Source organism: Podarcis gaigeae (genome assembly GCF_964106915.1).
Source record: "Podarcis gaigeae genome assembly, chromosome: 3".
Lineage (NCBI taxonomy): Eukaryota > Metazoa > Chordata > Lepidosauria > Squamata > Lacertidae > Podarcis > Podarcis gaigeae.
Genome location: NC_139680.1, coordinates 75254065 through 75270705, shown reverse-complemented (window position 1 = coordinate 75270705; position 16641 = coordinate 75254065). Strand labels below are relative to the sequence as shown.

The following is a 16641-nucleotide window of genomic DNA, read 5'->3' as shown; positions in this document are numbered from 1 at the left end:
TCACAGATGGCTTTCTTGTTAAATGGGTAGTGCTCATTTGGTGCTAATGAGACTTGCAGCTAACACAGTCTGTGAGAGAAGTGCTATCTTGTAATATATGGAATGGATCTTATAAGTTATTTTAATAAAGGATGGATTGTATACTGGGGGGGCTGGTTGCTTTTAGTTAAGTAAGCAGTGCTTTCTGAATAAAGTGAACTGTTTACTATAGAATAGGGAAAGCATCAATATGGGAATAAGGGGGAAGTGGTGGCAATTAATCAATGTTTTTGAAAAGAGTGAAAATTAATAAGGGATTTGAAATCGGGAAATAGAGTAGAAATTAATATGGCTTTTGGAAATTAATGAAGAATAAGGGGGGGAAAGGGTAGAAGGTAATAAGGAATATTGAGGAAAGGGGTGGGATTGCTCAGTATATTTAATGAGGCAAATGGTTAAGAAAGTTTGGCTTTAACTACACTCACATTGACATGCATCCCCTGGAGGGATTGGCCATGGGTTGTTGCAGTCCTCAGCACCAAAAAGGTTAGCTACTGCTTGCCTGCATGCTCTGTCCTCATAGGGAAGGTATTCCAAACCCAAATCATTTTGCTTGCACTTTTCTGCACCTTTTTCAGCTCTCCAATATTCCTTTTGAGACTGGGCAATCAATGTTTTCTTCCATTTTTCACTTTCAACTAACATTAAACTAACATCCAGAACAGATGGAGCAAGGAAGAAATTGAGAAAATAGAAGGGGAAACTTAGGCTAAAAGAGGCAGCCTTGTGCTAGATGTACCTTTGTAGCTAGGCAGATGGATATTATGAGGACAGAAAAGATGTCCGTTATACCCGCTTTAATAAATGACTATTTTTTTTTATCTCAGCTAATTCAAGCGTTCAGTTAGCTTTCTTTAATAGGGAGAGTGTTTGCTGTGTATGACTGCCACATTAACATATTTAACTATAGCATTGTAGAATTGGTGATATATATGTTGCATTTTATTTATGGATGTTCTCCAAAAATTAATTTCTTAGAGTGAAATGGGGGAAATTATCCCTTTATTGCTGCCACTCGTATTGCCACACATGTGCTGCCTTTGGAAGACATAGAAATATGTCTGTATATCATTGTTTTTTTCAAGTTGCATATAATTGGCAGCTGAAAGATTTTCTCAGCTTCATTTGGAGATTTTTGCCATCTGCTTCCAAGTATGAAATAACACTTTTTGGTACTTATTCTCCTGATTATCACTGGTGCCATTCCAAAACAGTTGGATCCATAGCTTAGGGATAGGCTGCAGACTGCAAAAAGTCTAGAAAAGTCAGAGTCCTTCTACAGGCTCCTAAGTCATCATCTACCCCAACAGAAGAAGGGATTTTCTGCAGTATAAACTTCCTGTGATATGAGAATCTTCAACTGCCTCTTTAAAAGAATGTCTGCTCTTCCTGGATTATCTGACTCTTTGAAGCCTTCTTAGCAGACTGGACTGAGTATAGTTTTCCCCAGAGTCCACTGTTTTTTACTGCTTCCAACCAAGGTGAATAAAAATGGATAAAAGTGTAATCTTACATTTTTAAAAAGTTCAGTCTATAATCTGTTTCTCTTCTAAAAATAATGTGGTTGAAACCATGAAGGTTATTTCAAAACATCAAAGGCTCAAGGTGCCATAAGACTCTTTCTTTGCAAGAACAGGCTAACTCAACTATTCATTTGGGAATTGGTTTAAAACTAAAACTGACCTTAATATAAACATATAATCTCTTAAATATGAACATAGAACCCTCTTGTGAAAGATTCCTTTCCTTTCCTTTCCTTTGTAAAGACAGGTCTGTGCTGCAAAATATTTGTTCATGGGGGGATATACAACATACTAGATCACATCTTAAACCCTGATTCAAGAGGCTAGAGACAAGGAAGTCATCACAGGTTCTAAAATTCATATGATGTCATGACTTGCCTTATAACTGATCCCATATCTATCTTGTTGTCCTGTTTGATGCCCAACTATCTGAATTGTACAATGTTTATGACTCTACCACCCAAACAACAAGGAATTCACTTTACATCTCATGGCGAAAACACTGTTTTGCTCTTCAACTACCTTTCCTTCAGAGACCAGAAAATATGACAGCAGAGGACTTAGAGACAATACTAGTGGACATCGCTTATGATGGAAATCCTAAGATGAAGACATGATCATGAAACTTACGAGGTTTTCCAAGTTATCTGCCCCTGGAAAAAGAGTACTCTCCACTTCCAAATTTTTTCTCACATGATTTTCTTTCCGATACTTTGCTATAAAGGGTAAAACTCCAGTCCACAATCAGCAACTGGGACAAATTATAATAGATTATGTGTGTCCGGTTTCCCACCATCTGTGCTTGTCAAAATGTTAAAGACACCACTGCCCTAAGTTTTGTTTCCCAATATCCAGATGAAGTTTCTGTCACTGCATTTCACAACCACAGACATATGTCCAGTGAACAGGAGGGATAGCTAATTTGCTAGCTTAATCTATTCCCAGGCTTTATCCCTGTTCTATTGACATGTTCAGCATATTTTCCTTCCCAATGTGGACAGTGTCGCGTATTCCACGCGGCGCTTTCAGCAGAGACGCTAAGAGTTCCAGGTTTTCCAGTGCAGACTTTTTAATGTGAGTTATATACAGGCATTTATAAAAGAAACAGTCCATACAGAGTACTTACAAACGAAGACTCTCCACTACAGCACAACCACCACACTACAGCACAACCACCACACCAACCACACCCACTGTTAAACAGGCTTTCCTTTTTAAAACAGGTGATAGCCAATCACATTAATCACACTCCTGCTGAGTCACTCTGACTCAGCAGAGTATTGCATCATCCTGTTGAAGCCTGCAGACTTATCCAGGATCCTGCGAATCCCAACACTCCTCCTTAAGTCAAAGGCTTGAGACCTAATAATTCTCTTAAGTCTCGAAATTTAGGAGCATCCAAACATTTTGTATACAAATCTGCCACATTACATTTTGTGTTACAGTGCTGTACCTTTAACAAATTTCTTTCCAAAGCATTTTTCACATTTCCGTATCTTATAGCTATATTTTTGCTTTTAAAGTTCTGTTGGTTAGCAAGCTGTTGTGCAGCCATGTTGTCACTTAGCACAGTGATTGGCATTTCAGAAGGTATTCCAAGCTCTTTTGTTAGGCAAGCAAACCATTCTATTTGTGATACACATTCACTTATGGCTGAGTACTCTGCTTCACAAGTACTTGTGGCAACAAATGTTTGTTTCTGGGATTTCCACTGAACCAGGGCATTTCCAATATATATGGCATAGCCAGTGGTAGACTTTCCATTTTCTCTGTCCCCCCAACTGGCATCAGCGTATGCATACACTTGCTGATCATATCCTGTATCCAGCATCAGTTTGTAATCTTTTGTGCCTTTCAGATACCTTAGGATTCTTTTAAGTGCTACCCAATCTCTCTGAGCCGGGTCTGCACTTCTTTGGCTTAACATGTGCACTGCCAATGTTATGTCGGGTCTTGTCCAACAACTTAAATATAAAAGAGAACCCAACAGAGAATGAAATGCTGTTGCATTCTCACATTTTTGCCCTTCTGGTTCATTTTTGTACTGGGTAGTTATGGGAGTGTCAGCCTCATTTGCCCTCTCCATTCTATATGTCTTCAGTAACTTTTCAATTTTTTCCTTCTGACTCAGAGAGTAGACTCCCTCTTCATTTCTCTGAACCTCTACTCCTAAGTAATTCTGAATCTCTCCCAAATACTTCAGTTTGTATTTGTTACCTAGGCTGTTTATAAACCAAGACACTTGCTTTTGTGCAGTTGTTATCAGACAGATATCGTCAACATACAAAAGTAAATAACAAATACTTCCTTGCACCATTGCTGAATATAAACAGGAATCAGCCAGGCTTTGTTTGAATCCCATCTTTTTCAAAGTTGTGTCTATGCATTCATGCCATAGACGTGCACTTTGGTGCAACCCGTATAGTGCCCTTTGCAGCTTTAACACCATGCTGTCTTTTTCCAGCTCATAACCTGGTATTTGCTGTAAATACACCTCGGCGTCAATAGGAGCATTTAAATATGCTGAGGCAACATCAAAATGATTAACTTTTAACCCTCTCAGACTTGCCATTGCTAAAACTGATTTTACTGTTTCAGCCTTTGCTGTTGGGGCAAACACTTCATCATAATGTATCATTTTTCTTTGTGTAAAGCCCCTTGCAACCAATCTGGCTTTCCTCTGATAACTACCATCAGCCAGCTTTTTCACTTTAAAAACCCACTTACAGCTTATGGGCTTTTTACCTTCAGGCAATTCTGTAGGGACAAACACATTGTTGTTTAGCAGAGAGTTATACTCTGCCTGCATTGCCTTTAACCACGCCTCTTTCTCTAGAGTAGGTAACTCTTGCACTTCTTCAAAGTTTTCTGGCTCAGTTACACAAACCTGGTTTATGGTGGCTGGGAACCCATAACGGTCTGGAGGTTGACCGTTATTACTTCTTGCAGATCTCCTTGGTTCATTAATCTCACCCCCTGGGCTACCTTCAGGACTGCTTTTGGGGTGGATTGACTCTGGAGATCTACCTCCTCCTGTCCCTGTTGCACTTTCTTCTCTCCCCTGCTCCATGCTAGCAGCTGGAGAAAAATGCTCAACCTTTACCTCCTCCCTTTCAGTTTCTCTGGGAGAGCTGCCAATTCTTAGCTTTGTTTCAACTGCCTTATCAGGTACGCTCGGCAGTAAAACTTTTCCTGGCAGGAGGTTTGCATGTATCTTGGGCCAATTTCTTTGCTCATTAAAACTGGCTGATCGACTATAACTCAAAAGATTTTTATCACCTTCAAACCTGTAGGCTTTCGTACCACTTTCATACCCAAGAAATAGCAACTGCTGTGCCCTTTTCCCACCTTTTCCTCCTTTCTTTACAGGTATGTCAACCCACGCCTTTGTCCCAAAGATTCTCAAATGTTGCAAACTGGGACTTTTGTTATAGAGAATTTTATAGGGTATGTCATCTAGTACCCTTGACCACAAGCGATTCCCAATATAATTTGCGGTCTTAATGCTCTCAGCCCAGTACTTAATTGGGAGATTTGCATCTGCTAACAATGCTTTCATTTGTGTCTGCAAGACACCTCCCCTACGCTCTGCTACTCCGTTCTCCTGAGGCGTTGCCACGTTGGTAAGCCTATGTTTAATACCTTGGGAACGCAACCAGTTTCTTAGGGAGCTTGCCATAAACTCTCCTCCCCTGTCTGACTGAATAGAGCACACCTTTTCGCCAAGTTGCCTTTCTACCCTTCTTACCCAGAACTTCAAAGTTTGGGCAACGTCAGACTTTTGCTTTAATGGATAGACCCAGCCAAATCTAGAATAGTCATCCACTAGAATCAAACAGTACTTGTTATGGGAGACACTTGGTGGAAAAGGACCAGTTACATCAGCATGAATCAATTCCAGTGGTTTTTTTGTTTCTCTTTGGCTTCCTCTTGCTACTGGGCAAGCCCTGCTTTTAACCTCCTTGCAGATATTGCAGTCTAAGTAATTATCACAACTTTTTATATTTTTCATCCCCCCACACAACTCCAATGTTTTGTTTAGCACCTTAAAGCTAGCATGAGCCAGACGCCTGTGCAGGAGATGAATACACATATCATGGGTTGGGACATTTTGCACATTCGCAACCTTAGACTCAGACTGCAGTACATACATATTAGCTCTAAGGTTAGCATTTGCCAACACTGCCCCATTTTGCTTTATCTGGCACTGATCTCCCACAAAGTTTACTTCAAAGTCTTCTTTTGCCAAGTCAGGAATGCTTAGGAGATTGTTTTGCAAACTAGGCACACACAACACATTCCTGAATGTGTGTCCCAGTTGTGGGAACACAACCTCCCCCTCACAAACCACATTAGCTTTCTGGCCCGTAGCAAGACTTACATGTTTTTTGTTTGAGGCCCTAGCATCAGTTAGCAGTCCTTTTCTTTTACAAAAGGTTTGAGAAGCTCCACTGTCCAGAACCCACAGCTCTTCATTTTCTTGACCATCTGCAGACACCCAAGCGGTAGACTCTCTCTGCTGCCTCCTGTGCTTCTGCTGTTTTTGTTGTTTTCTCGGGCAGTCCTGCAGCAGATGTTCACTGGACTTGCAGCAAAAACACCTTTTTACTTTGTTGACCACCAGCTGGTCTGCAGCAGCTCCTCCTGGCTGTTTCTCCGGCTCCCGACACCTCTGCTCTTCCCGGCTGTTGTTCCCTCTGGGATGCTCCAACAGCTGGGCTGAGGTCATCTTTCGCTCTGCACGCCTGTCCTCCTCTGCATACAACCGTCCGGTAACGTTTTCCAGAGTCAGCTTATCAGTCTCTACCGACTCGAGGGAGTTGACCAGCATATCATAGCTGTCATCAAGGGAACTCAGGACTATAAAGACTTTGTCCTCTTCCCCCACAGGCCTCTCTCTTAAGGCTAGCTCCTGGAAACAGCCTGTTAGGAATTTTAGGTGGTTTACCAGGGAGTCCCCCGGTTTCTTCCGACACCGGTACAGTCTCCTGGTCAGTGTTATCAGTGAGCCAGCTGTCTCTCGCACATGGACAGCCTTGAGTGCATTCCACGCCTCACTTGCCGTCACCTTATCAGCTACGTAGACTAGCTGGCTGTCGTCCACTCCAAGGATGATCGTAGCCAAAGCTTTCTCATCCTTTTCAAGCTGGGCCTCTGCAAGTGCCAGCTTTTCATCGTCCTCATCCCACTCAGGGGGCTGCGGTGGAGTTTCCACCACCTTCCACAGGCCCTCACGCTTGAGGAAGTGTTGCATGCGGACCGACCAGATGCTGTAGTTCGTGGCCGTCAGCTTCTCCAGCAACACGCCACTTCTGGACTGCTCCATCCCTGCAGCTCACCTCCAGCACCCACGGCTAGATAACTGCCACCTGTACTCTTGCGCAGTGGAAGCGTGCTGGGCCCATAACCCTGTCGCGTATTCCACGCGGCGCTTTCAGCAGAGACGCTAAGAGTTCCAGGTTTTCCAGTGCAGACTTTTTAATGTGAGTTATATACAGGCATTTATAAAAGAAACAGTCCATACAGAGTACTTACAAACGAAGACTCTCCACTACAGCACACCAACCACACCCACTGTTAAACAGGCTTTCCTTTTTAAAACAGGTGATAGCCAATCACATTAATCACACTCCTGCTGAGTCACTCTGACTCAGCAGAGTATTGCATCATCCTGTTGAAGCCTGCAGACTTATCCAGGATCCTGCGAATCCCAACAGACAGATGGGCTAGACCCTGTGCTTCCCATGCCTAAAGATTTTCAATCTCATGAGTCTACAGACCATTGAAATCAAACTCTGGAAAATCCATTGAAAGGTCCATGTTATATTATCTCAAAACTCAGGCTTGATCAGATCATTGATTTTTAAAAAACCTAGCCATACTTAACGTAGATGATGCTGTCCTAGCATCGGCTTCAGTTTTTGTTGTGTTAGTGACCACTATAGGTAGAAAACGCCACTTATTCAAGCTTTGGGCTTTGTAGGGCTCAGCTGGTAAATTTGCCCTTTTCCTGCTGAGAAGCCATTCAAATAACCTCTAGATGAGTTTTAAGGCTCTGTATATTTGCCCTTAAGTGCCAGGTATTGTGGTGCTGTTATTATTATTATTTTTAAAAAAGATTGCCCATCCCTCTACTGGCAATCTAGATTGGGACCTTAGAATGATGGGGCATGAAGGTTTTAACCCTTTGCAGTCAATTTGGCCCCTCAAACTTGCAATTTGCACAGTGTGTTTTTTAAAGCTCGCTTTCCCCATGCAAGAAGCCAGCATGGGAAGCCTGGTCTGAATTGGTACCATAAGGAGGCTAAAGGGTTAAAAACCCCTTACTCCATAATAGGGTCTTAATACTGCTTGGCCTGCTGGGCAGGGAGTATGTGTTTAAAAAAATGGTCCTCTGCACTTAAATATCACAGATATGGAGCTAATGTATCCTCTAGTTGGGCCCTCAGTGAACTTGTGGGTAATAAAATAACCCCTCAACCCCACTGAAGTCTTCCTTGTTTACTCTAAGATATCTTGGACACCAGGGTTACTAGCAGCACGTTCAGCAGGCAGGTTTTCCTTGGAATGGAAAAGTTGCTTTGCATTCAGTTTTATCTCTGACAATTTAAATTTTACATAATCTAGTGTAAGCGTACAGATGATGGGTCATATTTTATATTATGATATAATTGATATAATATATAATTTTATGACATGCACATGCTATACTTTTTAAAAAATGATGGGCTGTATCTCTACAAGACTCAGGGATTATTATGTTTATGTATACTGCAGGGGTTGCTCAGAACTATGTCGAATTCCCATGGTGGAGTACAAACTTGACAGTGAAGGCACCCCATGTGAGTATAAAACCCCTTTCAGGAGGAATACTACTTGGCATCGGGTGCCAGCTCCTGCAGGGCAGCCTCTTTCTCGTGCCTCTCCAATCCTAGGAACATCTGATAGATTGCAGTGCCAGCAGCTTCTCCAGCAGGCGCAAACAGCCATTCCTCGCAGTACTTCATTTGACAGAAAGCTGCCAGATGGTGCAAGGTAATATGTTCTCTCTGTTATTAATTCCTGTATTTTCTTAGTGCTTTATTAGTAAACCTTTCTGGTCTTTGGTATGAAGTGATTTTTAAAAAGCTGTTTTCTTTTTAAACCTAATTCACATACTACTGTACAAGGTTTTAACAGATTTGAGCTGCAGTGAGCTTAGTGTTCGCCTCCACTAATCCTTGTTGAAACAATGGTCAGTGCTAATGATACTTTAAAAGGTAGACGACATTAAAACTCACACCCTCATCTCTATTTATAATGGAATATAAAGGCTAGGTACCAGGCAATTTCGGCTGCTGTGGTAGTCGACCAATAAAATAAGAACTTCTGAATAAGAGCATCAAGCATTTAAAAAAATGAAATTAGTTGCTTGCAGGTTAATACTTTCATCTCATTCCAAGAGAGTTTTATTATATTTGTAACGTCAATAGAACATGGCTATAAACGTCCAAGAGCAAATGGATATTTGTGGAATGATGTCTTTGTTTAAAAACTGAAATGACTTAAAAGTTAAATGAAAACCCAATTGACGTTTGTTCCAATTCAGTAGTAGGCAGCGGGTTTTTCCAGGGAATGTGGCTGGACAAAAAAAAAAAAAACCCCTCTCAGGCCTGTACCTAGAAATCACAGGACAAATGGAAGTGCGGATGAGCCCAAAGACACTATTGCTTGCAAGGATCTATCTATATGTACTTTAAAAAGTGCTGAATTGTGGTCATTATGCGAAAATGTGCAGACTGTAGGAAACATCCAGTATCACTCAAGCAGACCATTCTCTTGCTCCCTCGTTGCAGGCCCCTCCAGAGCATATTGTAGGGCTACTGAAGTGGGGGTGAAGGGAGGCTGCATATCATTAGATGTCCCTGCATCTAAAAATGGTTTAAATTTCACGAAAACTATTCCAATGTCTTCATATTGTTGTCTGTATTTCTAATTTCATTAGGAATTTATATCAAAAATTGATTGTTGTTGAAGCATCACAGATCTGTGTACATGGTTAATTACTTGAGTCACTATTTCAGAAGTTCACCAAGCAACCAATCATCCTCCAGTGACCCAGGACCAAGTGGGAGTAGTCAGTGGAGACACCAAGTGGGATATGATGGGTATTTGTTTCTTTACATCTGAATCCCTTTTTTATGAACAGTAACTGTAGAAGATAATTTACGTGTGGACTATCCAACTGGGTGTTGTAGAATGTTTCATAGGTGGCTTTGTAAAGATAATAATTTAATTACTGCATTTACTCAATTCTAACGCTCACCATTTTTGGCCAAATTACATTGTGAAAATTAAGGTGCACATTAGATTTGATGGCACATTTACATTCACCAGCAAATACTTTTTTTGGTTTCAAGGTTCTAAAAATAGAGGTGTGCATTAGATTTGATGGCGCATTAGATTCAAGTAAATATGGTATGTGCTGCTATAGTCAATCTGCCCCATCTGTGAAGGCTTGGAGGCAATCCACACATAGCTGAGTGGTGGTGGTATCTAGTGGTGTCTATTTGCTAGTGGAAGTGCATCAACTAGCACAAGAAGAGGGAGCTGTTTTTCACCAGTCCCTTGTAGCAATTGCAGCCCCCTGTGTCATATCTCATACTGGTCAAGAGGGTCTCCCAACCCTCAGGAAAAGCGTTTGGAGCAGCATTTGGCTGTGGGTGGGGGGAGCGGGCTAGGTTGGGTAGACCTGATTAGTGAAAAACTGGTACCCTGCTTTGCTCAAGTGAAAGCGGTTCAGCTTGTAACAAAACCACCCTTTTAAAAAAGAAATCAACATAAGATCTAATGTGTTGAGCAGGCGTATCAGCAGCTATATTTGGGCAACTTTGTGTATAAGTCTTAGATAAATAATAACTTAAGAAGAATATATTTAAATTGTGCTAACTACTGTGGAATGTCTTACTCTGCTTACCAGTTGTCAATACTGAAAATATATATGCCATTTTACAGCAGGGATTTGATAAACTGGATGAGAAGCTTTCCTAGTGAGCAGGGGAAAGCAACAATTTCTTTCTTTGTTAATAGGTGCCAGTCCCCTTTACTTCATGATCACCAGGGTTCAGGTCCACTGGAGAGTGAAGGCGGCAGAGAACATGAAGAATCTTTGGAAGCGACCAGGCATCCCAATGGTAATTATTATTCTGTTTCAGTTTAATTACAGCTTTGCTGGTTTGTTTTCCACTTGTATAATGTTTTGCATTATAAACTATCTTAAAGGCCTTAGAATATTTTTTTAAAAGAAGCACAAAGCACTGCACAATCTCCAGCTTCTATGGGCTTACTTACTATGCTGGTTTAGAGGTTTAAAAGTGATACCCAGAATTGTTTTTGGAAATTTTCTGGTAACCAGTGAAGATTGTACTTCCATAAAGAGTGATTTGCTGCAGGTAGGGTACATTGCATTGGCTAGTCTCAAGGCATGAGTGATCACAGCCACATACGCAGTTTTCAGAAAGGGGTGCAGTCAATGCAGTAGCCTAAACTGAGCGATGAGGCTCCTAGCCCCAGCCATCACCTGTGTATTCATGGGCAAGGCTACAAACCTGATTTTTCCAAGAGGACTGCTACCCATCTCAAATGAGGTTGAAATCCAATCACTGCTCAACAGTCTTCCAAACCATGAACACTTCTGTCTTGTCTATATTAAGTTTTAGTTTGTTAGCCCACATCCAATCAGTGATCTCACTAGTTAAGGACTACTACAGCCATCCTGGCTTGAGAGGGGAAGGACATACAGAACTCTGTGTCACTGGAATACTGATGGTAACAAATGCAAAACCTTTGGAAATCTTTCCCAGCCATTTTATGTAAATGTTAAACAACATGGTTCAGAATATCAGCCCTATGACACGATTAAATCCCAAAGATTATTCCCACTGGCACATTCTGAAATCTGGCCAAAAAGGACGTTTTCTCCAAGTCTCATCCCAGCTCAGTGATCTAGAAGGATGCCATGGTTGATAGTATTGGAAGCTAATGAGAGGTCAAGAGCCAGCACTCTCCTTGCCCAGCTCCTGGTATAAATCCTCCACCAGGCCAATCAAGGCTATCTCTGTTCCAAAACCTGATTTCCTCCCATATGAGATTTGCATATTTGTGTGTAAACCTACAGAGGATTTTTCTTCACGTGAGAGTGTGATTGTTGAAAATACAGATTCACTCATGCTAAATCTCAAGATTTATAGTTATCAGGTACCATTTTTGTCCTTGCATGGAACTTACAAGAATTAGTGCTGTGGCATGATCGGGAGCTTTTGCTGCAGCTAAATGTGTATATGGTCCCACAAGGCTGTTTTTTTCTAATACAGTTCTGCTACTTCCTTTCTCTCTTTTTATATTCCTATTTCCCTGTTTCTGTCTTCCTCATATAATTGCAAACATCCTTGCACACACCATTTTCTACCATATTTTCACACAGTCTTGTGCACCTGCGCATAGTACTCTCTTGAATAAAGACTAGAATCAGCTGCATATCTATCTCATCACATTTGTTGTTTGCAGAGAGTTTTAAGATATTTTTTATCCACATACAAGCTAAATTACTTTTTCCTCAAAGCTACTGGGATGACTCCTTTTAAAATGATACTGTTTATCTCCCTCTGTTTTTTGATCATCAGAACATTAAGAGGATGTGTGTATTGATTTTGCATTGTGCTTGCATTTCCATGTTTTGTAGAAATGACACAGCAAAAGGACATGTACAAACAGGCCCTTCTTATTCAGAACTCTCATTTAGTAAGCTGTATAGACATAAGTTTAATTATCTTTTAAGATGATGGGCAAGAGTAAACTCTCTGCTCTAGGAAATTTCAAAGAACATCACTGTTTCAACCTGATGCATATAGCATTAAGTTGTGAGCTTCTTTTCATTGTACAATATGTTTTGTGCGTTTAGAAATTAAAACACATAATTATTTATGGCAGAAACCAAGTGGCATGCACCATCAACCAAAGTCTTGAGTTCCTATAAAGACCGCGCTTTACAGAAAGAGAACAGTGGCAAGGATTCACCAAACAAATTTTCTCATGTAAGTCTTTTTTCTTAGGGTTTCCCAAATTAGGAATCTTTCCAAATATGTGGGCACAGTCTCTGTTGCAAAACTTGGGAGAGCTGTGCAAATAGCTGGTTGCGTTTGAGCCAGCAACTTGATTTAAAGTGTATGTTTGGTCCCTGCTTTCCCGTATAGAAATGGAAAGTACGAATTACAGATGGTAAACTATCCTGCAAGATGAATGAGCTATTGGGGTTAACAAATTTATTTCTGTATCTTGCTATGTCCTACAGTTCTGTTTGGTGACCTATCATTTTAATAGAATAACTGAAAAACTGTAAAATTGAATGGAAAAGAGGCCATCCAGTTGTATCTGCCAGTGTTATAATCTCAGATGTGGAATAAATTGCAAGAGTCTTGAATTTTTTTCTAAAGTGTGTGCACAACTAATAAGCATCACTGATGCGGAAGTAGTTTCAAGTATTCTTTCTGGCAGTGACCTCAAACAATCTCATTATAAAGGGCATGTGCAGGTTTCTAGGGCACTGCATGGATTAAAGCTTCATGTAAGCATCACTCTGGTGTCTGATTAGAACGTAATTTACATTGACTTGCATAGTCCTGAATACATTTCCTATTGTATTCAAGTGACATTCATACATTGCCATTTCTTGTCATATTGTGAGGGATAAGCATCTGTTTTAATTACCAGCAATTGCACTTCTTTTATTTAGGCAAAATTTCACATTTAAAGAATGCATCTAATAAGAATATATTGTTATGCTTGTTCCTGTTAATTTGTGTGGTGGTGGTGATGACCTGATGTTAAGAAACAATTATTTCCAGCTGAATTAAATAATGTGAGAACTGAAGTGTGAGATTTGGAAAATAGAGCCTGTTTGTGCACAAATATCACTTTTGTGGTAAATTAAATGACAAGGGAACTATGCCAAGCCAAATTCTTCGCTTTCCTCTAGTTCATATGCATAAGCATTCCCTCCCCTGTGTTGCAGCTAGCAAATGTTCATCGCCTTTTTGTCAGTGAAACAAAAGAGCAATCATCAAAGCTACTATTTCAGCATATTTGATTCCCACACTCTGTCCGGACAAAACCAGTGCTGGTCACAGCACATCTTCATGACTGAAGGATGATTGTAGGATCGAAACAGCACTGGTTATATAAGCCACCTGAGGGAGCAACATTGGCACAAGGTTATCCTGTGTCTTATCCTATGTTTCTGCATACATACACATTTAGGTGGATATGTGCTGGCTATTTTTTAATATGACACAGGCATTTTAAATCCCTTTTCCTTTCCTCACTTACACCCTTTTAAACATTGACTTTCCTCAATACAAGAGGAACTGATACTGTTGACTTTATCTGTATTTCTTGATTTTGAATCCTGCATATTTTGCTTGTTATGGCAAAGTGAGGAAGAGAAGGTTAGAACAGTTACAGACAGGTAGCCGTGTTGGTCTGCCATAGTTAAAACAAAAAAAATTCCTTCCAGTAGCACCTTAAAGACCAACTAAGTTAGTTCTTGGTATGAAGAAGTGTCTGAAGAAGTGTGCATGCACACAAAAGCTCATACCAACAACTAACTTAGTTGGTCTTTAAGGTGCTACTGGAAGGATTTTTTTTTTGTTTTGAAGGTGAGAACAGTTTGGGTTTCGCTGTCCCTTGCTTGCCCAAATTCAGGAGGGACAAATGCAGAGGCTGATGCCAGTCTTTTTCTTAAAATAGTTCATCTTGTGTTCAATTACTTGCAAACACGTTGAGGTTCTCTTATAACAAAATGGACATTATTATAACATTTATTCTGTACTGAACACAATTCACTCTGCACAGTGAAATCTTCTATACAATGGGCAAATTATTTCTCACCCTGTTTTTACTTTACTTTATTTAATTTGTTCTTTGCTTCCCATAGCCAGAGTCCTGAAGCAGCTTACAAATTATTTTTTAAAAATTAAAATACAAATGATAATGGCATATCAATTAAATCATGCAATAAGCAAAACGTGTTAATTCAAAAAGTCACTCAAAAAAATCCACCACCACCAAGATGCATTTGAGCATGTGTTAATCAAAATACTAATTATTTTATCCATATTACAAGTTTATGCTGTTAGCATTATTCATTATATCTGCTTCATTTTTATTTGGCACTTCCAACAAGTAGTGAGGCAGCTGCTTGCTTCTTTGATTGATGAAACTGTGAATAAGAGGAAGTAAAACTGTATTGTAAAATGTTTCTCTTTAAGATTGGAGACAAAAACTGTTCCAGCCATTCCAGCAGTAATACCCTGTCAAGTAACACATCCAGCAACAGTGATGATAAGCACTTTGGCTCCGAAGACCTAATGGACACTGACTTGCTTGGATTAACATACATTAAAGGGGCATCTACTGACAGTGGGATTGATACAGCTCCTTGTATGCCTGCTCCAATTTTGGCTCCTTTGCACCTGGCTGGAAGCCGGTCAGGGATACATAGCCGGACTGATCAGTGGGCTGAATCATCTGAAACTCCTGGACCAGATGATGAGACTAAAATGTATGCTGTTCACAGCTATGCTTCTGCCATTTCTAGCAGTCATACAGGTGATGGTAGCATGGGAGACCTCAGTGAAATATCTTCACATTCCAGGTAAGCATTCCCCCCCCCCCCAAGATTCCAGCTCCACAATTTTGTGATGGATAGTTCTGAGTAAAGCGTGGATTTACATATATATTTTTTGCTATTAACATTACATTTTACATGAGTGATTTTATAAAACCTCATTTCAACAATGTTACATTTCAGAACAGAGGAGGAAAGACTAAAATGCCACTTTCCTTACGAACTGCCTTCATGTGCTTGAGAGTAAAACTATAAAAGGACAAGAATATGCAATATTGTGTAGAGCTGTATATTCCATACAATTGCATAATAGCATGTGACCTGTTTTCTTTGCTGTATGCCAAGTCTCTGCTTGTTCAACAACATAATTTAGATAACATGATTTTATATGTGGACACTGTTGAGTGGATAGTCTTCCCATGTGGCAGAAGATTGAACTAGATATCTCCCTACCTCTACGTTTCAGTTATGAAATCTGTAAATTACATTACACTTTTTAAATCTGCAAAACCCTTTGGATTATCCCAGCATATATAGACTATTGCAATCTTGGGGAGGGGGGGGAGATTCACATGAGCCCCTCTATGCATTGAAAGAGACCTTGGGTGAGTGCATGGCTGTGTGGTCTAGCTCCACCCACTGCCACCACAGATGTACGTAAGTAGACCTTCTGACATCATTTGAATGTGCTGGCATAAGGGGAGTGTGACAATGTTGGACCATGCAGTGTTAGCCTGCATGAAAGTGATAGTAAGTTGAACCAAGCCCTGTAGCCCTACCACTCTTTCAGTACATGGAGTGCTTCATGACTTTTGCATAAAATGTTGACACTGAAAAGAATGTGACATGCAAATGTGTGTACATATTTTACCTTTGTTTTGTGAACAAGTGGGTCTGGTTTAGGATGGTAGTGATTTGCAGGGCAGTCCCTAGCAATACTGAGTAAAAGCATATGTCCTTTGAGTGGAACAGAACAAGACTTTCTAAAAAGTGTGTTGGGATTTCTGCATTTAGAGTTTTTAAGACTTTAAGAACTTAACCAGTGGAAATTGTTCCTATTTTTTACTTCTCTGAAATACAAAACATTTGCAAACAAACCAACTCGGCACTTGAAATCCTGTCACTTCAAGTTCTGTACTAAATGTCTTTGTACGTCTGGTCTCTGTAGTTTCAGTTTCAACTTAACTAAGTTGTAGAAGATTGCAGTGAAGTAAGAACATAAAAACTTTCAGCTAAATAGAATAAAACCCACAGAAATATAGGAATTCCATGTGCGTGTTCATCTTTCTTGCTGAAATGTCAGTTTAAACTATGATGTTTGAAAGGCCTCTTACAGCAATGTTTGGGTATATTTTTGAATAGTTTATCTGATACTGGTCTGTTTTAAGCATTGAGTTAAATTGAAGAAAGGTGGGA

At 40.2% G+C, this 16641-nt stretch overlaps 1 protein-coding gene across 7 annotated transcripts in view; it reads left to right on the top strand.

Annotated features, from left to right (window-relative positions):
- Positions 1-16641, top strand: part of SIPA1L2 (signal induced proliferation associated 1 like 2) — an 86375-nt gene that overhangs the window by 48975 nt on the left and 20759 nt on the right. For all 7 annotated transcript variants that reach the window (XM_083732043.1, XM_083732042.1, XM_083732044.1 and 4 more), the window contains 5 exons: positions 8340-8597; positions 9626-9709; positions 10632-10735; positions 12531-12634; positions 14867-15252. In XM_083732043.1, coding sequence (XP_083588169.1) covers positions 8340-8597; positions 9626-9709; positions 10632-10735; positions 12531-12634; positions 14867-15252 — 936 coding nt within the window. The remainder of the gene's footprint in view (positions 1-8339; positions 8598-9625; positions 9710-10631; positions 10736-12530; positions 12635-14866; positions 15253-16641) is intronic.